Genomic DNA, 21,584 nt, shown 5'->3' on the forward strand with positions numbered 1-21,584 from the left:
AGATGAACATTTACTTTTTAAACAACCAGTCACTTCTCACGTGCTGACGTTTCGGTGTCTGTCAGACACCTTCTTCAGAGCGTCTGAGGTGACTGGTTGGTTGTGTAAAAAGAAAACTCCAATATCAACCTGATGAAATTATTTACAGATTCACATTTACTGGTCTTTAAACAGGGGATTGGAGCGTGTGCGCATGTGCCAGAGTGTAGTTGGAAACTTTATCAACCACATTGTGTTCCTGTCAATGAATAGATCTAACAGTCTAGACTAATGAGTAAAGACCAGGAAAAACGAGTGTCCAGTCATTTTCCACTTTAACCTCTTTTAATCCATTGATCAGCATCATTCCCCTCGAACCGTTACAATTCTGCTGAAGCTGAACTCCAGGAACCAACAAACTTAAGAAACACGAACATCATAAACGAAAAAAAAAATACACGAATAAAAAACAAGGAAGACTCTGCCAAATAACCAATAGATAGAATACCATAAGACATAGCTTTACAAGTTTTTTTTTGTTCTACATTGATTAAGCTGACAGAAAAATGCATCATGTTTTTAAGGGATCTGTTTTGACTTAAGATTTTATGAAAGCAAGTACACCCTATTATTAGAGCTCAGTTAAAACACTGAAACACAAGATGCTGACCTTAACGCCCTTGCTTTATTCTTCCATATATCTTCTTGCATCTTTTCATGAAGTAAGCTTGAACGTACACCTGTTTCCGATTAACACCTTAGCTTTACTTAAAGAAAAAATCCCAAAACAAATCTACGACGAAAAACGTCACTCGAAATCATCAGACTCGAGGTCGAAATCCTGCTCATCTTCAACCTCCCTCAACTCTGCCAAGGCCTCTTCGATCTCTTTAAAGAACGCTTCTTCGTCCACCTCCGCTTTAAGATCCTCCTCAGTCTCGTTGGCGTCTTGTGGGGTGTCGCCAACCTCGCGGGCGGTGACGTCATTAGTCTCCTGCTCTTCCAAAATCTCTCGCGGGATGTCATCAGCCTTGACGTCATCCACATCCGGGTCCTCGTCCTCCATCCAAACCTCGCTCAGCTCTCGCGAAATCTCGTTCAGCTTCCCCATGGCCGTCGGTCCGTACTCGATCTCGGACTCCAGCGCCTTCTTCACGTCGGCCAGGCGGACGAGGTTGTGGAAGTCGGCGTCGGCCTCGGACCGGCGGTACTTGTCAGCTGTGCGGTCGGACAGCTCCTCTTCCTCTCGCAGGAGGGAGGACCGCATCGCTTCGAAGGCGGTTTCTTCATCCGCCTCCACTTCTCGAACTACAAATGTCCAGAAAGTAAATGAAAGGTAAGAGGTAACCAATAACTGCAAGTACATTAATTGTAATGATAGAATGAACAGAACAGCAGAATAATACTTTGCCCTGTCCTGCATCGTTAAGAATGGTATGAACTGTTTATCCTTGTCACAGAAGATAAGCATGATTTTACGATACTGTTCATAAGTGAACAGCAGGCATGTTCATTATGACAGGAATAATCAATAAAGTCTTATTGATGGTCCTCATGTAAAAATTCAAAATAAGGTGATGTACACAATCATGTCATCTCACCTGAATTCTCTCTACAGGCCGCTGCATCCCCGGGTCCTATCAAAGAAACGATGGGTACATGTCAATGTCATGTTTACTACTAACTTACTCACTCACTAACTCACTCACTCACTCACTTACACGGCGCTCACTCACTCATTCACTCACTCTCATGCACCCACTCACTCACTCATTCACTCACTCATTCACTGACAGATTCATTCACTCACTCACTCACACACTCACTGATTCACTCACCAATTGTTAAAAGATGTTGACAGAAAAAGCTGTAGTAGTAGTAGTAGAAGTAGTTTTAGTAGTAGAAGTAAAAGAAATAGAAGTAGTAGTAGTGGTAGTAGAAGTAGGAAGAGGGGGTAAGAAGGAGGAGGAATTACAGTAGTAGTACTAGTAGAAGTAGTAGTTGTAGTAGTAATAATAGTTGTAGTAATAGTAGTAATACTAGTTATAGTAGTACATCTAGTAGTGATTAAGAGAGAGGGAGAGGAACAAGAGAGAGAGGAACAAGATGACTGACCTCGTTGGCAGATGAAGAACTTCTTCTCGTTACAGTCGGCGCTGTCCAGCTGGAAGCCCTTCGCTGCCCACAGCTGCGCGCATGCGTGCTGACCGATGTTGCTCGGCTCTCCCGGGGCCCAGTTCTGATAGCTGCAGCTCGACAGAGGAGTTCCGTCCGCCCATTGCCAACCGCCCTTCATCTGAAATAGGATAGTTGAGTTTAAACAACGTTTACTTATCTCGTTATCATCGTTTGATAGGTCTGGAACAGGCCAGCGAGATTACGAGAAATAAAGAAGATAATTTACGGTCTATTTGAAAAGAAAATTTCGATGTAGTAAACACGATTCTTACCGTGGTATCGTGAAGCCCAACCCAGTAGTTCTTGTTGCCTCCGACTTTGTTGATTATCTCCAGTAGGAAGTTGAGCAGTTTCGAACTCTTAATGTCCGCAAGGTGCCCGTTCTCCTGCGTCTTACAGTACTCCTTCGCTTCCGCCACTGTCTTCGGGATGCCAACCACTTTGAAATGTGTTGGAGCTACTTTAACCGGTGCTCCTGTGCAAAAAAAAATCAGACGTGTCCGCATGTCATCAAATTGTGAAGGTCTATGTAGTTTGTAGTCGTCCATGGAGGACAGAAATGCTTTAAATGATACGTCCTGTGCCTGCCTATGTCCATCGTGCTGCAGATGAGTTCACGACACTCGCTGTGTCATTGCTCTCACGACTACTAGCCTTTATCAGCGGTAGGTTATGTAATTTGCATAAATTTGCATAAAGAGCCCTAGAACCATGGTGTCTCACCTTGACCATAGAACAATATACCTAAACATGATCAAGGGACATCAAGCTATCATCTATGATACTAATAATGTACAGGATGTGCTACGAGACGGCTTTGTTCGTGTTTCTCCTGCTGAACTTATCGGATGGAAACCAACAGCCCTTTGAATAAAGCTGCTGAGAAGCTGATGGGAAATGGGTGTGAACATGCCCAGTGTGCCGGAAAAAGAACATAAAATCTACTGTCAGAAATGAAGTTTTAAACATAAAGACGGAAGTAAAACATCATTTAAGGACCGAGGCTCTGTGGTACCGATTGAATAGAAAATATTTGTCTTACTTTACGGCTCGATAGTTCTAAGATATATGTGTAAATATGTTACTTACGTATGATTGTGTAAAACATAAGGCCGACTAGGTAGGGCTGATTTCCGGACGCTGTTCGGGTCGCCGTGAAGCGCCAGTAGCGGCCCGTCCCGGAGAACCCGCCGAACATCTGAGGCTGCTTGGTCCCCGGCCTGACGCCCGTGGTGTAGTACACGGGCTTCCAAGTCACCTTGTCGTCGGACGCCTCCAGCTTGAAGGCGGTGACGTCATGCGTGGTGTCTCCGAAGTTGGTGATCTGGATGGCGGACAGGGTGTAGCTCTTCTGGAAGTCGAAGATGATCCACCAGTTGTTGTAGTTCATGGACAGACCCTGCGGGTTCCAGTACGTGTTGGGGTTTCCGTCCAGGACGTTCCCAGGCCCGTACTGTGGCCCCGGCGTACCGGCGGAGGTCACGCCGCTTGTAGGTATGGTGACAGCCTTGTTGTTGGGCTTCCCTGTCAGACAAAAGCAAGGACTTGTTAACTAGTACTATTTTTGGTACTTCTACTACATTGTAGTCCACGGGGTTTAACAAAAGCAGCCAGCTAGTCTATTAAGTGTAGAATTCTTAACTAAGCATGATCCAATTTCTAAAAAAGAAATGATTTGATGTCTAATCGGCAGATGGATATAAAACTACAATAAAATTTTCCAAAAAAGATGAAATAAGTTTTATCCTGACCTTCAACGCCGTATAAAGCGAGCCCGACGAGGTATGGTTGCCAGCCGGCCGTAGTTTTAGTCACCGTGAACCTCCAGTAGCGACCGCTGCCGTAAAAACCGCCATACGGCTGCGGAGTCTTCACACCTGCACGCACTCTGCCGGTGGAGAACACCTGCGTCCAGGTGGACTTGTCGTCGGACGTCTCCAGCTTGAAGTCGGTGACGTCATGCGTGGTGTCTCCGTAGTTCTGGATTTTGACGCCGGAGATTGTGTACGTCCTCTGTAAGTCGAAGATGATCCACCAGTTGTTGTGGTACCTCGGCAGACCTTGCGGGTTCCAGTACGTGTTGGAGTCTCCGTCCAGCACCGCAGCAGGCCCGTCGTTTGCTCCGGTAGTTCCGGCCGAGGTGATGCTACCGCTGGGCAGGCTCCACGTCAACCACGCCCCTGGAATAAAAGTTGAAACTTAAAATCAAGAGAACAAAAACACAGAAGCATAATCTTTTATTTGCTTCAAGGCACAAGATAAGATCATTTAAAATATACAAGGTCCTACCAAAAAACATGAAAACGTCTTCGAAAAATAAATGTACAGACGTCTAAGTGTGCTCCTTTATCCGTAGATTTGTTTCCAATTTCAGTGTCCTTTGTCTGATTCCAACCAATCTGGACATTTTCTCACATTATCTATGAGCAGCGACACCTGTGCTGCAGTGCAATGTGAACCAGTTAGAATCGCCCTGATGAAGGTGACAGATGGTCACCGAAACGTCGGTTGAACACCCTTTTTTTTCGTTTTCTTACCTGATCCTCCTCCAACTGGTCCTTCTCCGACGCCTCCTCCTACAAGGCCTGCTCCGACACCTGCTCCGACACCTGCTCCAACGCCTACGCCGACGCCTGCTCCGTCTCCTCCTCCAACGTTTACTTTCTCAACCTCTACACCTCCGACGCCCTCCCCTTCTCCTCCGAAGCCTTTCCCTCCTTCTCCCCGATCGGAACCTGTAACAGATTCAATCATCAGTCTCAAAACCAGACCTTTATCGAACTGATGTCAGCTGCACAAACACATACATTTAACGGCATCAAACGTGGATGTGACACACTGGTCGGCATCACGTCCAAAAACGTCATTTTGTTTTCAGCGGTTGGATCTTGCTTCAAGCAAAACAACCAAACAATATGCTGACGACACTCAGTAGTCACTTGGAAGTTCATCTGTGTTGGTAGCAGTTATTCTGAATCAAAGTTGAACTGCATGCAATTGGCAGCACAAAAATTCGCGTAAGTCCTTATTTCTGCTGGCAATTGCAGCTCAACTTTGATTCAGAACGTTCAAAAGTATTTGATGATATTGTTTGACGACGGTATGCGATCGTTGAACTGTTGTGTTTCCTTTTCTTAGACAAAACAGACAAAACACATTTACTGTTACCTGGATGTGTAATGCACTGTCGTATGCGTATGTATCGAAGTATATGTGTGTATATTTGGGGAATAGTTCTGATAAGAATTCAAACGTACGCCTGTGTTAGGAACTTTCAACACGAGCAGAATGTAAAATTAGAACTGACACAAAAAACATCATAAACTACCGTGGAATGCAAGCAGTTAAGTACATGTAGCAGTCGCGGTTAAAAGAAAATAACAGGACGCTGCTTCTCTTACCTTCTGGTCTGCCAAAGAAGTCCACCTCTAGGAGATATGGCTGCCAACCCGAGTGGGTCTGAGTGACCACGAACCTCCAGTACCGCGCTGTTCCCTTGAACCCGCCGAAGCCCTGGCGCTTGTTGGTCCCTCCCTGCACGTTATCGAAGGATTTGACGTCCTCCCACTTGTACGGCTTCCCACTTGCTGACTTTTGCAACTTGAAGGCTTTAACATCGTGCGTGGTGTCTCCGAAGTTGTTTATCGCGATTCCTGACAGAGTGTAGGGCTCCTTGAAGTCCATGACGATGTACCAGTTGTTGTAGTTCTTACTGGTTTCTTGCGGGTTCCAATATGTCGTCTTGTCCCCGTCCATGGCTTTGGCGGCATCGTATGTGACTCCTTTGTTCTTCCATGGTGTGCCGGCGGAGTCCACAATCCTTGACGGGTCCCGCCACAGCCACCAGCCGCCTGGAGAGAGGGATTGAGAATTCAAGAATTATTCTGGAGTGCACCGACTAAAAAAGGGAAAAATACGCCATGTGAGACAAATAACAAAAAAAATGCACTCCACTTCAACTCATTGCCTTAGTCAGGCTGCATTTTTAAAACTAGTCGGCAATATCTAGTCTAGACCTTTTTACTGGTACATCTTCTTCCCTTCTGGACGTTTTTTTAAACCAAAAATAGACATGAGCTTACTCCCTACCTGGCTTTTTGCTTTTCTAAGAGGACACTGTCGACGCTCTAGGTTGATGTTTTTACGTTGTGTTTAGTTATTCCAAGCAAAGCTAGATATTCCCTACCTGGTCTGCCTCCCCAGCCTCCTCCTCCGAATCCTCCCCATGGGTACCGGCCTTTGCCTCCAACAGATCCTGTAACAGAGGTCATCTTTAGTTACAGAACCAGACTTTTATGGAAATTTTGTCAGAATTCGGCACACATGCCATTGAACCAAGGGGCCGACGCATCCTTAAATTTCATTTCATTTTTCATCATTAGACTTTAAATTTGGTTAGTTACTTCAATAATAGAACGAATGTATATATGTGTATTCAGGTATTTGCATAGCTGAATTTAGAATGTTAACGAACACCTGTGAGTGAAGCGTTCAGCACAGAAAATAAGAGCTGGCGCAAAAAACAAAAACGAAATCACGATTAACTACCTTGCACGCAATCAAGAAGCAGACTTAATATCCCAAACGGCAGAAAGATTTTCCTCTTACCTGCTAGTCTTCCAAAGAAGTCCACCTCTAGGAGATATGGCTGCCAACCCGAGTGGGTCTGAGTGACAACGAACCTCCAGTACCGCGCTGTTCCCTTGAACTCGCCGAAGCCCTGGCGCTTGTTGGTCCCTCCCTTGACGTTATCGAAGGATTTGACGTCCTCCCACTTGTACGGCTTCCCACTTGCTGACTTTTGCAACTTGAAGGCTTTAACATCGTGCGTGGTGTCTCCGAAGTTGTTAATCGCGATTCCTGACAGAGTGTAGGGCTCCTTGAAGTCCATGACGATGTACCAGTTGTTGTAGTTCTTGCTAGTTTCTTGTGGGTTCCAATATGTCGTCTTGTCCCCGTCCATGGCTTTGGCGGCATCGTATGTGACTCCTTTGTTCTTCCATGGTGTGCCGGCGGAGTCCACAACCCGGGACGGGTCCCGCCACAGCCACCATGCACCTTAAAAGGAATAGGCACAGTTTAGAAATGATCCTGAATACACTAACTAAAAAGGGGGAACATATGGCATACGAGAATAAAAAAAGGAACAGCAGGGTGCAATCGGCATCGACTCGTTGTATCAGATAATGTCTTTGATTTTTGATAGTAGAATGTAATTGCCAACATTTAGCCCAAAATTTCTTTTAGTGATACCTCTTTTATCGTTGAGAACTTTACAATTTTCTCTCATGGCAAATATGCGACGATAGACATACGTACCTTTTAATACTGTGCGTATTTCTTTTCTAAATTAAAAGGAGCCTAACTCTCGTATAAATTGAATTTTGTTGTTGTTGTTTAGTTCCTTAAGCCCCCCTCTCACTGACCCCGCGGCAAGCTGGCGACGTCGCTGCGTCCTAAACTGGATTTGTTTTACCCTTGACTTTATAATGGCAATAGTAATCAGAACGTACAAGTATGACCAAAAAGACAAAAAAACAAAAAAACACATAAAGCTTTAAAAGATTCGTTTTTGGTAGTGATTTGTTGAGGGCTTTGTCAATTTGATCGGCCGCAGCGCCCCTGGCAGCGTGCCGCGGGTCCAGTGAGAGGGGGGCTTTCCTTCAGGTGTTAGTATCTTTTTCAGAGATTCCAGGCAAAACTGGATGTTCCCCTACCTCTTCCATAGCCTCCCCAAGGGAATCCTCCGTCTCCAAAGCCTCCCCAAGGGTCTTCTCCCTTTCCGCCAGCAGATCCTGTAAGAGATTTGTTTGTTTGTTTGTTTGTGCCTTTGTTTATTCTCGAAAAAAGCTCTAATCGGCTATCTAGGCCGCTTTTCATAAAGGCGAGATGAGGGCATGTCAAGGGTCAACATAACAACAAATGACTAAATAATTAAGAGATGGCGTCTTTATTCACAGAACCAGCGTTTAACGAAATGGTGTCTGTCAGCTGTACCAACATATACACTCGCCAATACATGAACTCTTGTTTCGTTTTTCCTTCATGAATTGCACGGTCATACAACGTACGAGAATTCACACCGGTGCAGAAAGAAGAACAACATACTGTGGGGAACATTATCTTGAATTAAAGGTAGAAGCGGTAGGTATTACAAAGCAAAAGCAACAGAACGCTGCTACTCTCACCTTCTGGCATTCCAAAGAAGTCCACTTCTAGGAGATATGGCTGCCAACCCGAGTGGGTCTGAGTGACCACGAACCTCCAGTACCGCGCTGTTCCCTTGAACTCGCCGAAGCCCTGGCGCTTGTTGGTCCCTCCCTGTACGTTATCGACGGATTTGACGTCCTCCCACTTGTACGGCTTTCCACTCGCTGACTTTTGCAACTTGAAGGCTTTAACATCGTGCGTGGTGTCTCCGAAGTTGTTTATCGCGATTCCTGACAGAGTGTAGGGCTCCCTGAAGTCCATGACGATGTACCAGTTGTTGTAGTTCTTGCTGGTTTCTTGCGGGTTCCAATATGTCGTCTTGTCCCCGTCCATGGCTTTGGCGGCATCGTATGTGACTCCTTTGTTCTTCCATGGTGTGCCGGCGGAGTCCACAATCCTTGACGGGTCCCGCCACAGCCACCAGCCACCTGGAGAGAGGGATAGAGAATTCAAGAATTATTCTGGAGTGCACCGACTAAAAAAGGGAAAAATACGCCATGTGAGACAAATAACAAAAAAAATGCACTCCACTTCAACTCATTGCCTTAGTCAGGCTGCATTTTAAAACTAGTCGGCAATATCAAGTCTAGACCTTTTTACTGGTATATCTTCTACCCTGAATGACGTTTTCTACCAAAAATAGATATGAGCTTACTCCCTACCTGGCTTTTTGCTTTTCTAAGAGGACACTGTCGACGCTTTAGGTTGATGTTTTTATGTTTTGTTTAGTTATTCCAAGCAAAGCTACATATTCCCTACCTGGTCTGCCTCCCCAGCCTCCTCCTCCGAATCCTCCCCAGGGGTACCGGCCTTTGCCTCCAACAGATCCTGTAACAGAGGTCATCTTTAGTTACAGAACCAGACTTTTATGGAAATTTTGTCAGAATTCGGCACACATGCCATTGAACCAAGGGACCGACGCATCCTTAAAATTCATTTCATTTTCACAATTAGACCTTGAATTTGGTCAGTTACTTCAATAAAAGCACGAATGTATAATTATGTATTCAGATATTTTCATAGCTGAATCTAAGATCTTAACGTACACCGGCGAGTGAAGCTATGAGCACAATTGAGTCCTAGCAACAGACGTACCTCCGAAGACCTTGACCTCACAGAGTGTAAGCATCCTCCCCGCGCCGCTCAGAGCTATCCCCACATATCGGCCCGTCAGTCCGCCGCAGTTCACCGTGATGACGCCCTTGCCTCGCACGGACTGCGGCCCCCCACAGGTCGGGTTGGACAGCAACTCGGGGCTGTCGCCCACGTAAACCGTGAAGCCTTCCAGCCGCTCCGAGCAGCAGTCCTTCCGGTTGGTGACGACCACCCGACCCACAGACCGACTGGTGCCCAGGTCGACTCGCCACCACGGGTTGCTTTCTCCTGTCGTGTGGGTGCAGGACTTCCCGGCCCACATGGGACTATCGTTCCCGTCTACAGCACGACCTGGGGCCCCTCCATATGCAGTACTCGACTGGGCCGCAGGGCGGTTCAGGGCGATGTTAGTCGTGCCTGCACCTTAAACAAGGTGATGAAAAAAAGAATGTTACTGTTCTTCCATGGTGTGCCGGCGGAGTCCACAACCCGGGACGGGTCCCGGGGCAGCCACCAGCCGCCTAAATAAGGATAGGTGGAATTTAGAAATTACACTTGAAGTACATCATCTCTGTCTCTGAAACATGCGTCATATGAGAAAAAAGGTACTTTCAGGATGTAATCAGCTTCAATACGTTGAACTTGATGTTGTAAATCTGGTACAAGTAATTGGCAACATCTAGCCTGAACTACTTTTATCGGCCCCTCTCGTATCCCCGTCCATCACATCCCGTTCCCCTTAACCTCGCTGTGGCCTACGATCGCCCTGTGGCCTAAAATATTACAGATTGCTCCACGAATTTAATAGAATAAAAATCGATTTTTTTTTAACGCTTCGAGTGCTGTGTTGTCGTTTCAGTCATACTATAAAAATAAACGTGATATTTAAATTTTAAAATCAAGACGTGACACAAGCTCAGTTTAGGTTGTACTTTTTCCCTCATGTCGAATGTTTAATACTAGACATACATTAAAGCGGATCCGCAGAAAAGAGCTTTGCAACAGAAATGAGTCCGCTTACAGATGTGATTTTTGTGGTAAAGAATGCCATTCTCGTATGTGGCTGTTTAGCCATAGTCGATGCTGTAGGGCTGTTTGAAACTAGGATTTGGCAATGGTCAATACTGGCCGACGGAGGCCATATATATATTTATACATTACCTTCAATATCTAGCTTATTCCTTCTTAGTATGGCCCTGTCTATCGTGTATACAGCAGTTAACGTTTCTCTGTTTGTTGGCTCTTTATTTCAATTGTAATGATCTTTTGTAGCGATTCCGGTAAAACCGGATGTTCCCCTACCTCTTCCTCCAGAACCCCATCCTCCGGAGCCCCATCCTCCAGAGCCCCATCCTCCAGAACCCAATCCTCCGGAGCCCCATCCTCCAGAACCCCATCCTCCAGAGCCCCATCCTCCAGAGCCCCATCCTCCTGAGCCTCCCCATCCTCCTGATCCCCAGTCAGAACCTGTAACAGATTACATCTTTGATTCCAGAACACCAGAAGCCTTCCCCAAAATGGTTATGACACACTTCAAGTTCAAAGTATCATTAATTAGTTAGGAATTGTTTTTTCTTCTATATTGGTGTTCATGAAAACATGAACATATTAATGAACTCATGTAGTAGAATTACTAAAACATATTAGATTTAAGGAGAGAAGAAGGTACAAATATTAGCTTATCCAAGGTAACGGAATCAGATGCTAACACATGATTGTACGTCACAATGTACTCTTGTGCAGGTAAACAAAGGAGCAATGTAGGGTAACGTTATCTTGGATTATAAATACCAAACAAAAGGAAAGGTGCTCCTCTTACCATCTGGCATTCCAAAGAAGTCCACCTCTAGGAGATATGGCTGCCAACCCGAGTGGGTCTGAGTGACCACGAACCTCCAGTACCGCGCTGTTCCCTTGAACTCGCCGAAGCCCTGGCGCTTGTTGGTCCCTCCCTGTACGTTATCGACGGATTTGACGTCCTCCCACTTGTACGGCTTCCCACTCGCTGACTTTTGCAACTTGAAGGCTTTAACATCGTGCGTGGTGTCTCCGAAGTTGTTTATCGCGATTCCTGACAGAGTGTAGGGCTCCTTGAAGTCCATGACGATGTACCAGTTGTTGTAGTTCTTGCTGGTTTCTTGCGGGTTCCAATATGTCGTCTTGTCCCCGTCCATGGCTTTGGCGGCATCGTATGTGACTCCTTTGTTCTTCCATGGTGTGCCGGCGGAGTCCACAATCCTTGACGGGTCCCGCCACAGCCACCAGCCACCTGGAGAGAGGGATAGAGAATTCAAGAATTATTCTGGAGTGCACCGACTAAAAAAGGGAAAAATACGCCATGTGAGACAAATAACAAAAAAAATGCACTCCACTTCAACTCATTGCCTTAGTCAGGCTGCATTTTAAAACTAGTCGGCAATATCAAGTCTAGACCTTTTTACTGGTATATCTTCTACCCTGAATGACGTTTTCTACCAAAAATAGATATGAGCTTACTCCCTACCTGGCTTTTTGCTTTTCTAAGAGGACACTGTCGACGCTTTAGGTTGATGTTTTTATGTTTTGTTTAGTTATTCCAAGCAAAGCTACATATTCCCTACCTGGTCTGCCTCCCCAGCCTCCTCCTCCGAATCCTCCCCAGGGGTACCGGCCTTTGCCTCCAACAGATCCTGTAACAGAGGTCATCTTTAGTTACAGAACCAGATTTTTATGGAAATTTTGTCAGAATTCGGCACACATGCCATTGAACCAAGGGGCCGACGCACCCTTAAAATTCATTTCATTTTCACACTTAGACCTTGAATTTGGTTAGTTACTTCAATAAAAGCACGAATGTATGATTATGTATTCAGGTATTTTCATAGCTGAATCTAAGATGTTAACGTACACCGGCGAGTGAAGCTATGAGCACAATTGAGTCCTAGCAACAGACGTACCTCCGAAGACCTTGACCTCACAGAGTGTAAGCATCCTCCCCGCGCCGCTCAGAGCTATCCCCACATATCGGCCCGTTAGGCCGCCGCAGTTCACTGTGATGACGCCCTTGCCTCCCACGGACTGCGGCCCCCCACATGTCGGGTTGGACAGCAACTCGGGGCTGTCGCCCACGTAAACCGTGAAGCCCTCCAGCCGCTCCGAGCAGCAGTCCTTCCGGTTGGTGACGACCACCCGACCCACAGACCGACTGGTGCCCAGGTCGACTCGCCACCACGGGTTGCTGTCTCCTGTCGTGTGGGTGCAGGACTTCCCGGCCCACATGGGACTATCGTTCCCGTCTACAGCACGACCTGGAGCCCCTCCATATGCAGTACTCGACTGGACCGCAGGGCGGTTCAGGGCGATGTTAGTCGTGCCTGCACCTTAATCAAGGTGATGAAAAAAAGAATGTTACTGTCAATTTTGCACCTATTGTCTGGCTTTGTAGACGTCACGTACAGGAAAGATGACGTGCCTTGTCAGTGATTGGTTCTTTGACTCTTGTGACGGCGGCGAGGTAGTTTTTCGGCTGGAGCGCAGTTTAGCCATATCTTTCTGTCTGTGTTGAAGACCTATATAATTGGTATAAGTCTTTAAGCATTTAGGACAAATATGTTACGTAGATATGAGATCTTCTATTTCTTGTTTTTTTTTTCTATCTTTGTTTGTGATTCCAAGCAAAGCTAGATATTTCCCTACCGGATCCTCCAAAGCCCCCCCCCCCCCGGAAAATCCCCCGCCAGAAAAGCCTCCTCCTGTGTGACATATTTTACATCAAAACCCCAAACGAAAAATATTACGTATTAAAAATTTTATCATAATTTAAGTACCGTCTTAAGGGAAGATGAAGGCGTGAGCTGCATGTTGCAGCCGTGGGTAGAGCAAAGCAAAACAAAAGGAAGATGCTACTCTCACCTTTTGGCATTCCAAATCTGGCATTCAAAATTCCACCTCCAATATCTAGCTTATTCCTTCTTAGTATGACCCTGTCTATCGTGTATAAAGCAGTTAACGTTTCTCTGTTTTTTGGCTCTTTATTTCAATTGTAATGATCTTTTGTAGCGATTCCGGTAAAACTGGATGTTCCCCTACCTCTTCCTCCGGAGCCCCATCCTCCAGAGCCCCATCCTCCAGAGCCCCATCCTCCAGAACCCCATCCTCCAGAGCCCCATCCTCCAGAACCCCATCCTCCAGAACCCCATCCTCCAGAGCCCCATCCTCCAGAGCCCCATCCTCCAGAGCCCCATCCTCCAGAGCCCCATCCTCCGGAGCCTCCCCAACCTCCTGATCCCCAGTCAGAACCTGTAACAGATTACATCTTTGATTCCAGAACACCAGAAGTCTTCCCCAAAATGGTCATGACACACTTCAAGTTCAAAGTATCATTAACTAGTCAAGAATTGTTTTTTTTTCTATATTGGTGTTCATGAAAACATGAACATATTAATGAGCTCATGTAGTAGAATTACTAAAACATATAGATTTAAAGAGAGAAGAAGTTACAAGTATAAGCTTATCCAAGGTAACGGAATCAGATGCTAACACATGATTGTACGTCAGAATATACTCTTGTGCAGGTAAACAAAGGAGCAATGTAGGGTAACGTTATCTTGGAGTATAAGTGCCAAACAAAAGGAAAGGTGCTCCTCTTACCATCTGGCTTTCCAAAGAAGTCCACTTCTAGGAGATATGGCTGCCAACCCGAGTGGGTCTGAGTGACCACGAACCTCCAGTACCGCGCTGTTCCCTTGAACTCGCCGAAGCCCTGGCGCTTGTTGGTCCCTCCCTTGACGTTATCGAAGGATTTGACGTCCTCCCACTTGTACGGCTTCCCACTCGCTGACTTTTGCAACTTGAAGGCTTTAACATCGTGCGTGGTGTCTCCGTAGTTGTTTATAGCGATTCCTGACAGAGTGTAGGGCCTCTTGAAGTCCATGACGATGTACCAGTTGTTGTAGTTCTTACTGGTTTCTTGCGGGTTCCAATATGTCGTCTTGTCCCCGTCCATGGCTTTGGCGGCATCGTATGTGACTCCTTTGTTCTTCCATGGTGTGCCGGCGGAGTCCACAACCCGGGACGGGTCCCGCCACAGCCACCAGCCGCCTGAAAAGGAGGGCATAGAATTCAGAAATTATAATGGAATACACCAACTCAATAATGGTCAAATTATATGTTAATTAAACAGAAATAAGCAACCGGACGCATATAGATTCAGCTCAGTGTATTAGACACGTTGCAGTTTTACTACAATTAGTTGCTATTTTCTAATCTGAACATCTTTTACTGGTAGCTCTTCTATCCTCGTAGAAATTTTCTCACAAGTCACAAATTCAAATTACTAGTAGCTATGGTGTTACTTCTTATATAGATTTTCCGTTCTTATACGACACTGTTAACACTATTGACCCATATTTTTCTGTTTTCTTTTAGCAATTCCGAGCCAAGCTACATGTAGATATTTTTATACCTCTTCCAAAGCCTCCTCCTCCTCCGAAGCCTCCCCAGCCTCTTCCATCCGAACCTGATCCTGTAGCAGATTGCATTTTTATCCACAGAACCAGACTTCCATACCAGCCGGACCAGTACTAAACACGCCTTTAAACCGAAGCACTTATACATTCGAAAATGCCCTTTGCTTTTTCTAACAGTCAGACCTTACTTCAAGCAAAACAACCAAAACAGGATTGTGATAACATTTCTGGAACAAGTTCTGTCTTACCATGACAACAAAACTTTGTAAGGACAAATATTTTTCTAGCTTGTTATCTGCGCTAAGTAATGTTTTATTTGTGTATATTTGTGTAAATGTGTATTTTTTTTACTTCGCTATTAGACAGACAAGGACAACGTGGCAATGCACTCAAGTCTTTTTATAACCTATTCTAACAGTGCCACGTACAGAGGACATTAAACCCATTTTTAAATCTGAGTGGAGTGAGGGAAGTCGACGTGTGAAGTGCCTTTCCCAAGGGCACAACATCGGTGGCCTCAAGGGATTTAAACCCGGGACCGCTAGGTTCTGGGTCGAACACCCTGCCGTTACGCAACACGACCCCACCTATGTATAGCAGTATGTGTATGTGTATGTGTATGTGTATGTGTCTGTTTTCAGGTGGTAGACAGAACGACGACTCTCTTACCTTCTGGCCTTCCAAAGAAGTCCACTTCTAGGAGATATGGCTGCCAACCCGAGTGGGTCTGAGTGACCACGAACCTCCAGTACCGCGCTGTTCCCTGGAACTCGCCGAAGCCCTGGCGCTTGTTGGTCCCTCCCTTGACGTTATCGAAGGATTTGACGTCCTCCCACTTGTACGGCTTCCCACTCGCTGACTTTTGCAACTTGAAGGCTTTAACATCGTGCGTGGTGTCTCCGTAGTTGTTGATGGCAATTCCTGACAGAGTGTAGGGCTCCTTGAAGTCCATGACGATGTACCAGTTGTTGTAGTTCTTACTGGTTTCTTGCGGGTTCCAATATGTCGTCTTGTCCCCGTCCATGGCTTTGGCGGCATCGTATGTGACTCCTTTGTTCTTCCATGGTGTGCCGGCGGAGTCCACAACCCGGGATGGGTCCCGCGGCAGCCACCAGCCACCTAAGCAGGAGTTAGGGAAAATTCAGAAATTACATTTATGTAAACCAACTCCGAAAGTCCGCCAACTCTCCTTTCCTTATTGATTCCTCATGTCAAAGACTGACATGAATTACCTTTGACATGTGTCTCTTTTTTTAGAGACAGAAAAGTCGATCGTATGGACTACAGTTTTACTTGTTGTTTTGTTCTACTCTCCAAGCAGAGGTTGAATGGGCAGATCGTCACCGTTTTATCATATGCCGTTTTTTTTGTCGTTAGTTTAATGGGCTAGCGACAACAAAAAAACGGCGTATGATAAAACGGAGACGATCTGCCCATTCAACCTCTGCTTGGAGAGTAGTTTTGTTCCTGATTTCAGATCTTATCACCTTTTATAGCGATTAGAAGCAAAGGTACATATTCCCCTACCTGGTCCTCCAAAACCTCCCCAAGGAGAATCTCCTTCTTCCACATCAGAACCTGCATTAAAAGATTGTGTCTTTGAAACTTCCTTCGAAGTAATGTCATTAAAAAGGATCTCGGAATGAGACTATGGTGCATAAGAGAGATTTTACACGCGTAACATCATCGCAATTTCTTGCCTTTTAGAACTGTATTTCTTTTAGATTCTGATAAGCTAAAATGCGTCATGTGCATGTTTCTGAAAAGTATGTGTCTTTATTTTCAAATGGACGAACGGAAGTGTTATATTAGAGAGGTGCGTAACGTATTCTACGCGATGAAATACGTAGGATATCATCTATGTACTTACCTCCTTTGGTTGAACTTAAAACATCTGAAAGACAAAAACAGTAAAGAAGGTTAACTAAATCGTATTGAATCGAACATTATCCCATGAGAAAGTAAATGAGACTGAATGAGATGAAATAACTCAATAGACACTATCTAGTACCAGGAAGAAGACTATACCTGAGATGAGATAAACCTCATTTCCCCAGGGCCCGCCTTCCCCGTCCTTCTTACAGGTTGCCGAGGGGCCGTACTTCTTGTACGTGCTGAGGGCAGTAGCCGACCCGGCACACCAGCCGCCATGTTGGACAGCAAACACTTGGAAGCCGCGAGACTTGGCCACCTGGTAGCACTTGTCGATGGCGTTGGCGCGTGCGCGATAGCTGCCGTCCAAACGGGCGTCTTTCCCCTCTAGAGTCGGAATGGCGCGGTTTCCCGTGTCCTTCCAGCAGCCAAGACTGATGTAAGGCTTGGGGACATATCCTGTGGAGACATGTTCAACGTTTAACGTAAGGTGTGTCAAGTCGAGTTGATTAAAATCTGACTTTGGTAATTTGCATGCTAAATGAAAGAAGGCTCCAAGACTGAAACCACAGGAACTGTTCATGTAGAATGTTTCAGATAAAAGATGTTGAACGACTTACCCTTAGGCAAAGCAACGGGGGCGCCTGGAACAAATAAAAGAAAAGGTGATAAGAATTATGCATTGATTCATTTATTTATCTATCTCAGTTTTTAAAGGAAAACTTTGATACATGAACTTTTTCTAAATATTATAAATAGTTCTTTTCAGATTAACGTAAGTAGCGGGGACTATGACACTAGCCCGTTTGGTCATAAACTGCAACATTATATTTCCTCAAGCTTGGGATCGAAGCATCACAATGTCTTTCTGTGGGTCTGTCTGTCTCTTCGAGTGCCTTTAAAAAATATAAGTTAAGCATGGGCTTATATATCCAGTGCTGCAGTTTTCTTAGTAAGATTGAAAGGGGCACAAATAAAATGGGCAGTGTGGTTAATTCTGAAATCTCTGAGGTTGCGAGGGGTTTAGTGTTGAGTCTATTACAATGCACACAGATCAGATTGCTATAATGTCGAGTCTCCATGTTTTAAAGGATGTTCTGCCTCACCTGTAATCGGGTAGACTTCGTGAAACTTTATCCTAATTGAAGCCAATTGAATGAGATGTATTAAAAAGACACTATCTAGTTCCTGGTAGAAGGCACAATACCTGAGATGAGATAAACCTCATTTCCCCAGGGTCCGCCTTCCCCGTCGTTCTTACAGGTTGCCGAGTGTCCGTACTTCTTGTACGTGCTGAGGGCAGTAGCCGACCCGGCACACCAGCCGCCATGTTGGACAGCAAACACTTTGAAGCCGCGAGACTTGGCCACCTGTATGGGGAGTTTCCTCGTTAGATAAACATTGATATGCGACTTGTTATCAAAGTTTTACCTCAGGTTAGCAGCTACACTACTAGTGCTCTGCTTCCTTGTCGGACTATTTCTTGTAGCAATTTTATTTTCTTTTCTATTATTTCAAAGCGATGTTTAACCAATCCCTATGTTATTGTATTCTTTGAAAGGCATAATTTCAACTGTGTTACCTTTTCACATTGCATGATATTATCAATGTCCCCCACAACACACCAAAAAAAGTGTCCAGGGGTGACGTTTTTGGTATTGCTAGAATTTAAAAAAAAAACATCAGCGCACCTGGTAGCACTTCTCGATGGCGTTAGCGCGTGCGCGGTAAGACCCGTCCAGCCGGGCGTCTGTGTTCTCTAACGTTGCGATGGCTCGATTGCCGGTGTCTTTCCAGCAACCCAGGCTGATGTACTTCGGACCTTGGACCTGGGCCACCTCTTCACTTTCGACTTTCTCAACTTCTCCACCTGTGGGGAGGAAAATTGGTATTTGTTAATGGAGTTAATTTCATAATCAACCTGGAGTTGATTACATAATAATAACTTTACGTTTTTGACAAACATTTAAGCATTACACACAACGTAAGAAAGATTGCTCTGGGGAGCTTTCGAGACGAATTCTCTGTCTCTTCGTCAACCCGGTAATAAAGTCAGATCTCGTCTTGGAGTTCTCTTGTCACGTGACTTGATGTTGATTATCACGTGACAAGAGACAGTCATATACAGGCTTGAGATAGTGACGCCCTCTGTCCCTTTACGTTTAATGTACAGTATATGCCAATTATTTGTATACCTTTTTTCTGTATATTTCGTCTTTCTGTATAGAATTCCAAAACACCAAACCATTTACCATTCACTCAATTGTAAAAACAATGCATATCTGTATAGCCGATAATCGTAAAGTTCGGGGTATTGTATAGAATCTTGTCCGATTTTATCGTAAAATGACCCACAACTATAGGCTAAATTTTGGATTTGAATTGTTGTTTCGGGAGTGGGGACGCCGTCTACCGTTCAACAATCACATTCTTTTGCAAACAATCGATATCGGTGCCTTTGACATACGGTGATCTCATTAAAAACCTGTTTTTCAAGACTCCAGCGACGAAAGTGAACAAAAATACGAAAAGAAAAACACGCTTTTTGTCGGAGCATTTGAGCCTCTACGCTGTATTTTGCCGCGATTTACAGTTATTTGTGGCCGTATTCGACGGAGAACCTATTCCTTACATTCTTTCCCCGTGAAAATCCTGCGTATGTAGCGTAGATGAATCGTGTTTTTCGTCGCGATTTCAGAAAAAAATAAAGCGACGAAGGTCTGGTGACGCTGGGCGGCCATCTTTGTTTACTCATTGATATGCATTTTTCTACGCGCTGATTGGTTTACGTGATAAAAACCTGTGCTCTGATTGGTTGACTGTAAGATTTCACGTGATCAACATGCGGCGGGAGTTTTTTATTTGGCAGGAGTTTCCCACGCAGTTCGGGCTTATCTGAACAAAATGGATCGCGTATTTAATCCAATATGGTGACGTTAAGATCGACGAAAAGGAAATAAAGTTGCGATATCGTTAGTGTAATTGTGTGTCTTGCCCAAAATCCAATTCGCCCCCCCCCCCTCCCCTCCTTCGGGACGTCAATATCGCTAGTTCGGACAGTCGTATAGTTCGGGGAGTCGTATAATTTGCGCTGACAAATGGGCTATACAGATATGCGGAATCTACTGTATTGAATATGGCATTATGTTGCGGGAAACAATGGCAATAGGTTTTCCTCAATAATCATGCAAAATAAGTTCTAATTTGCATGGTTTTCTTTCACAGTGTTTATATATGTTTTAGATACATGCACACCAAATATTATGGAAATCCGTCAGCGATTTAGGCAGTGTGTTCCTCATAAAATAGTTGAACAAAAACGACCCTGTAGTTCCATAACAATCTACTGGGAGACCTAAATCCGGGCCACTTCTTCCTTATATCAAAAACTACCATCCACCGGAAAATATAGACCCTAGTATGTCCATGGCAGAAGATCTGCAAACCAGACGTCCTGCTGCAGTACTGAAGCCGGCCACAAGCAGGCTCAGAATCAACTTATAATGACCTGACTATAATGGTAAGCGGTGATTGTGTTCAGGAAGCGTAATGGTATAGGACGGGGAAGAATTACATCATATTTGTTATAACATGTTATGATACGTTACGTTACGTTAGGAGCTAGGTGCTCAGCGTTTTGCCAGACTCACCTCCTTTGTTGGAGACGAAAACATCTGAAATATAAAATGTCAATCTATTAGCTATTTCGAGGTATGAAGGTTGTAGACAATCGTCATAAAAAATATTATGGACATTGTTTACATCGTCCTTATCGAAACTTTATCCTAATTGAAGCCAATTGAATGAGATGTATTACAAAGACACTATCTAGTTCCAGGCAGAAGACACCATACCTGAGATGAGATAAACCTCATTTCCCCAGGGTCCGCCTTCCCCGTCGTTCTTACAGGTTGCTGAGGGGCCGTACTTCTTGTACGTGCTAAGGGCAGTAGCCGACCCGGCACACCAGCCGCCATGTTGGACCGCGAAGACTCGGTAGCCAAGCGACTTGGCCACCTGATAGCACTTCTCGATGGCGTTTGCGCGTGCGCGATAGCTGCCGTCCAAACGGGCGTCTTTCCCCTCCAGAGTAGGAATGGCGCGGTTTCCCGTGTCCTTCCAACAGCCAAGACTGATGTACGGCTTGGGGACATATCCTGTTGAAACAAGTTCAACGTTTAACGTAAGATGTGTCAAGTCGAGTCGATTAAACTGACATTGGTCATTTGCATGCTAAATGAAAGAAGTCTCCAAGACTGAAACCACAGGAAATGTTGATACTACTACTACTAATAATAATAATACTAATAATAATCTCTATTGCATATCCCTGCCCAGATTGGCTAAATGCAAAGATAACCACACGTGGTCTATGAGAAGCAAAGTGTAAAACATGAATTGAATTCAGATTGATCTCGTTAAAAAGGTTGAACGACTTACCCTTAGGCAATGTTACGGAGGCGTCTGGAACAAATACAAGAAAAGGTGACAAGGATTATTCATTAATATTTTTTATTTATTCAAGTTTTAAACACATATTTTCATACATGAACTTTTTGTAAATACCATAACTAATTCTTTTCAAATAAACGTACGTAGCGGGGACTATGAGACTACTCCGTTTGGTCATTAACTGCACTATCATTTCCTCTCAAGCAAGGGATCGAAGCATTAAAGTGTCTTCCTGTTGGTCCGTCCGCCTCTTTGTGTGATTTAAAGAAATATATTAAGCATGGGCATATATTATACTCAGAGCTGAAATTTTCTCAGTAAGATTGAAGGGGGCAGAAATAAAATGGTCAG

The 21,584-nt window shown here is 44.8% G+C and overlaps 1 protein-coding gene across 14 annotated transcripts in view; it reads right to left on the reverse strand.

Annotated features, from left to right (window-relative positions):
* Nucleotides 1-305: 305 nt before the first annotated feature.
* LOC136429621 (uncharacterized) overlaps nucleotides 306-21,584 on the reverse strand; it is a 53,472-nt gene continuing 32,193 nt past the window's right edge. For 11 of the 14 annotated variants that reach the window (XM_066419526.1, XM_066419525.1, XM_066419524.1 and 8 more), the window contains 17 exons: nucleotides 21,222-21,245; nucleotides 20,636-20,938; nucleotides 20,432-20,455; nucleotides 18,473-18,651; nucleotides 17,989-18,151; nucleotides 17,402-17,425; nucleotides 16,938-17,240; nucleotides 16,780-16,803; nucleotides 16,437-16,487; nucleotides 15,579-16,028; nucleotides 4,695-4,892; nucleotides 3,909-4,337; nucleotides 3,247-3,681; nucleotides 2,430-2,632; nucleotides 2,095-2,275; nucleotides 1,581-1,616; nucleotides 306-1,287 (listed from right to left, as the gene is read on the reverse strand). In XM_066419526.1, coding sequence (XP_066275623.1) covers nucleotides 788-1,287; nucleotides 1,581-1,616; nucleotides 2,095-2,275; nucleotides 2,430-2,632; nucleotides 3,247-3,681; nucleotides 3,909-4,337; nucleotides 4,695-4,892; nucleotides 15,579-16,028; nucleotides 16,437-16,487; nucleotides 16,780-16,803; nucleotides 16,938-17,240; nucleotides 17,402-17,425; nucleotides 17,989-18,151; nucleotides 18,473-18,651; nucleotides 20,432-20,455; nucleotides 20,636-20,938; nucleotides 21,222-21,245 — 3,527 coding nt within the window. In that variant the 3' untranslated portion in view covers nucleotides 306-787. The remainder of the gene's footprint in view (nucleotides 1,288-1,580; nucleotides 1,617-2,094; nucleotides 2,276-2,429; nucleotides 2,633-3,246; nucleotides 3,682-3,908; nucleotides 4,338-4,694; nucleotides 4,893-15,578; nucleotides 16,029-16,436; nucleotides 16,488-16,779; nucleotides 16,804-16,937; nucleotides 17,241-17,401; nucleotides 17,426-17,988; nucleotides 18,152-18,472; nucleotides 18,652-20,431; nucleotides 20,456-20,635; nucleotides 20,939-21,221; nucleotides 21,246-21,584) is intronic. The other 3 variants (XM_066419517.1, XM_066419518.1, XM_066419521.1) reach the window with 3 other exon arrangements.

The sequence above is a fragment of the Branchiostoma lanceolatum genome, chromosome 3 (assembly GCF_035083965.1).
Source record: "Branchiostoma lanceolatum isolate klBraLanc5 chromosome 3, klBraLanc5.hap2, whole genome shotgun sequence".
Lineage (NCBI taxonomy): Eukaryota > Metazoa > Chordata > Leptocardii > Amphioxiformes > Branchiostomatidae > Branchiostoma > Branchiostoma lanceolatum.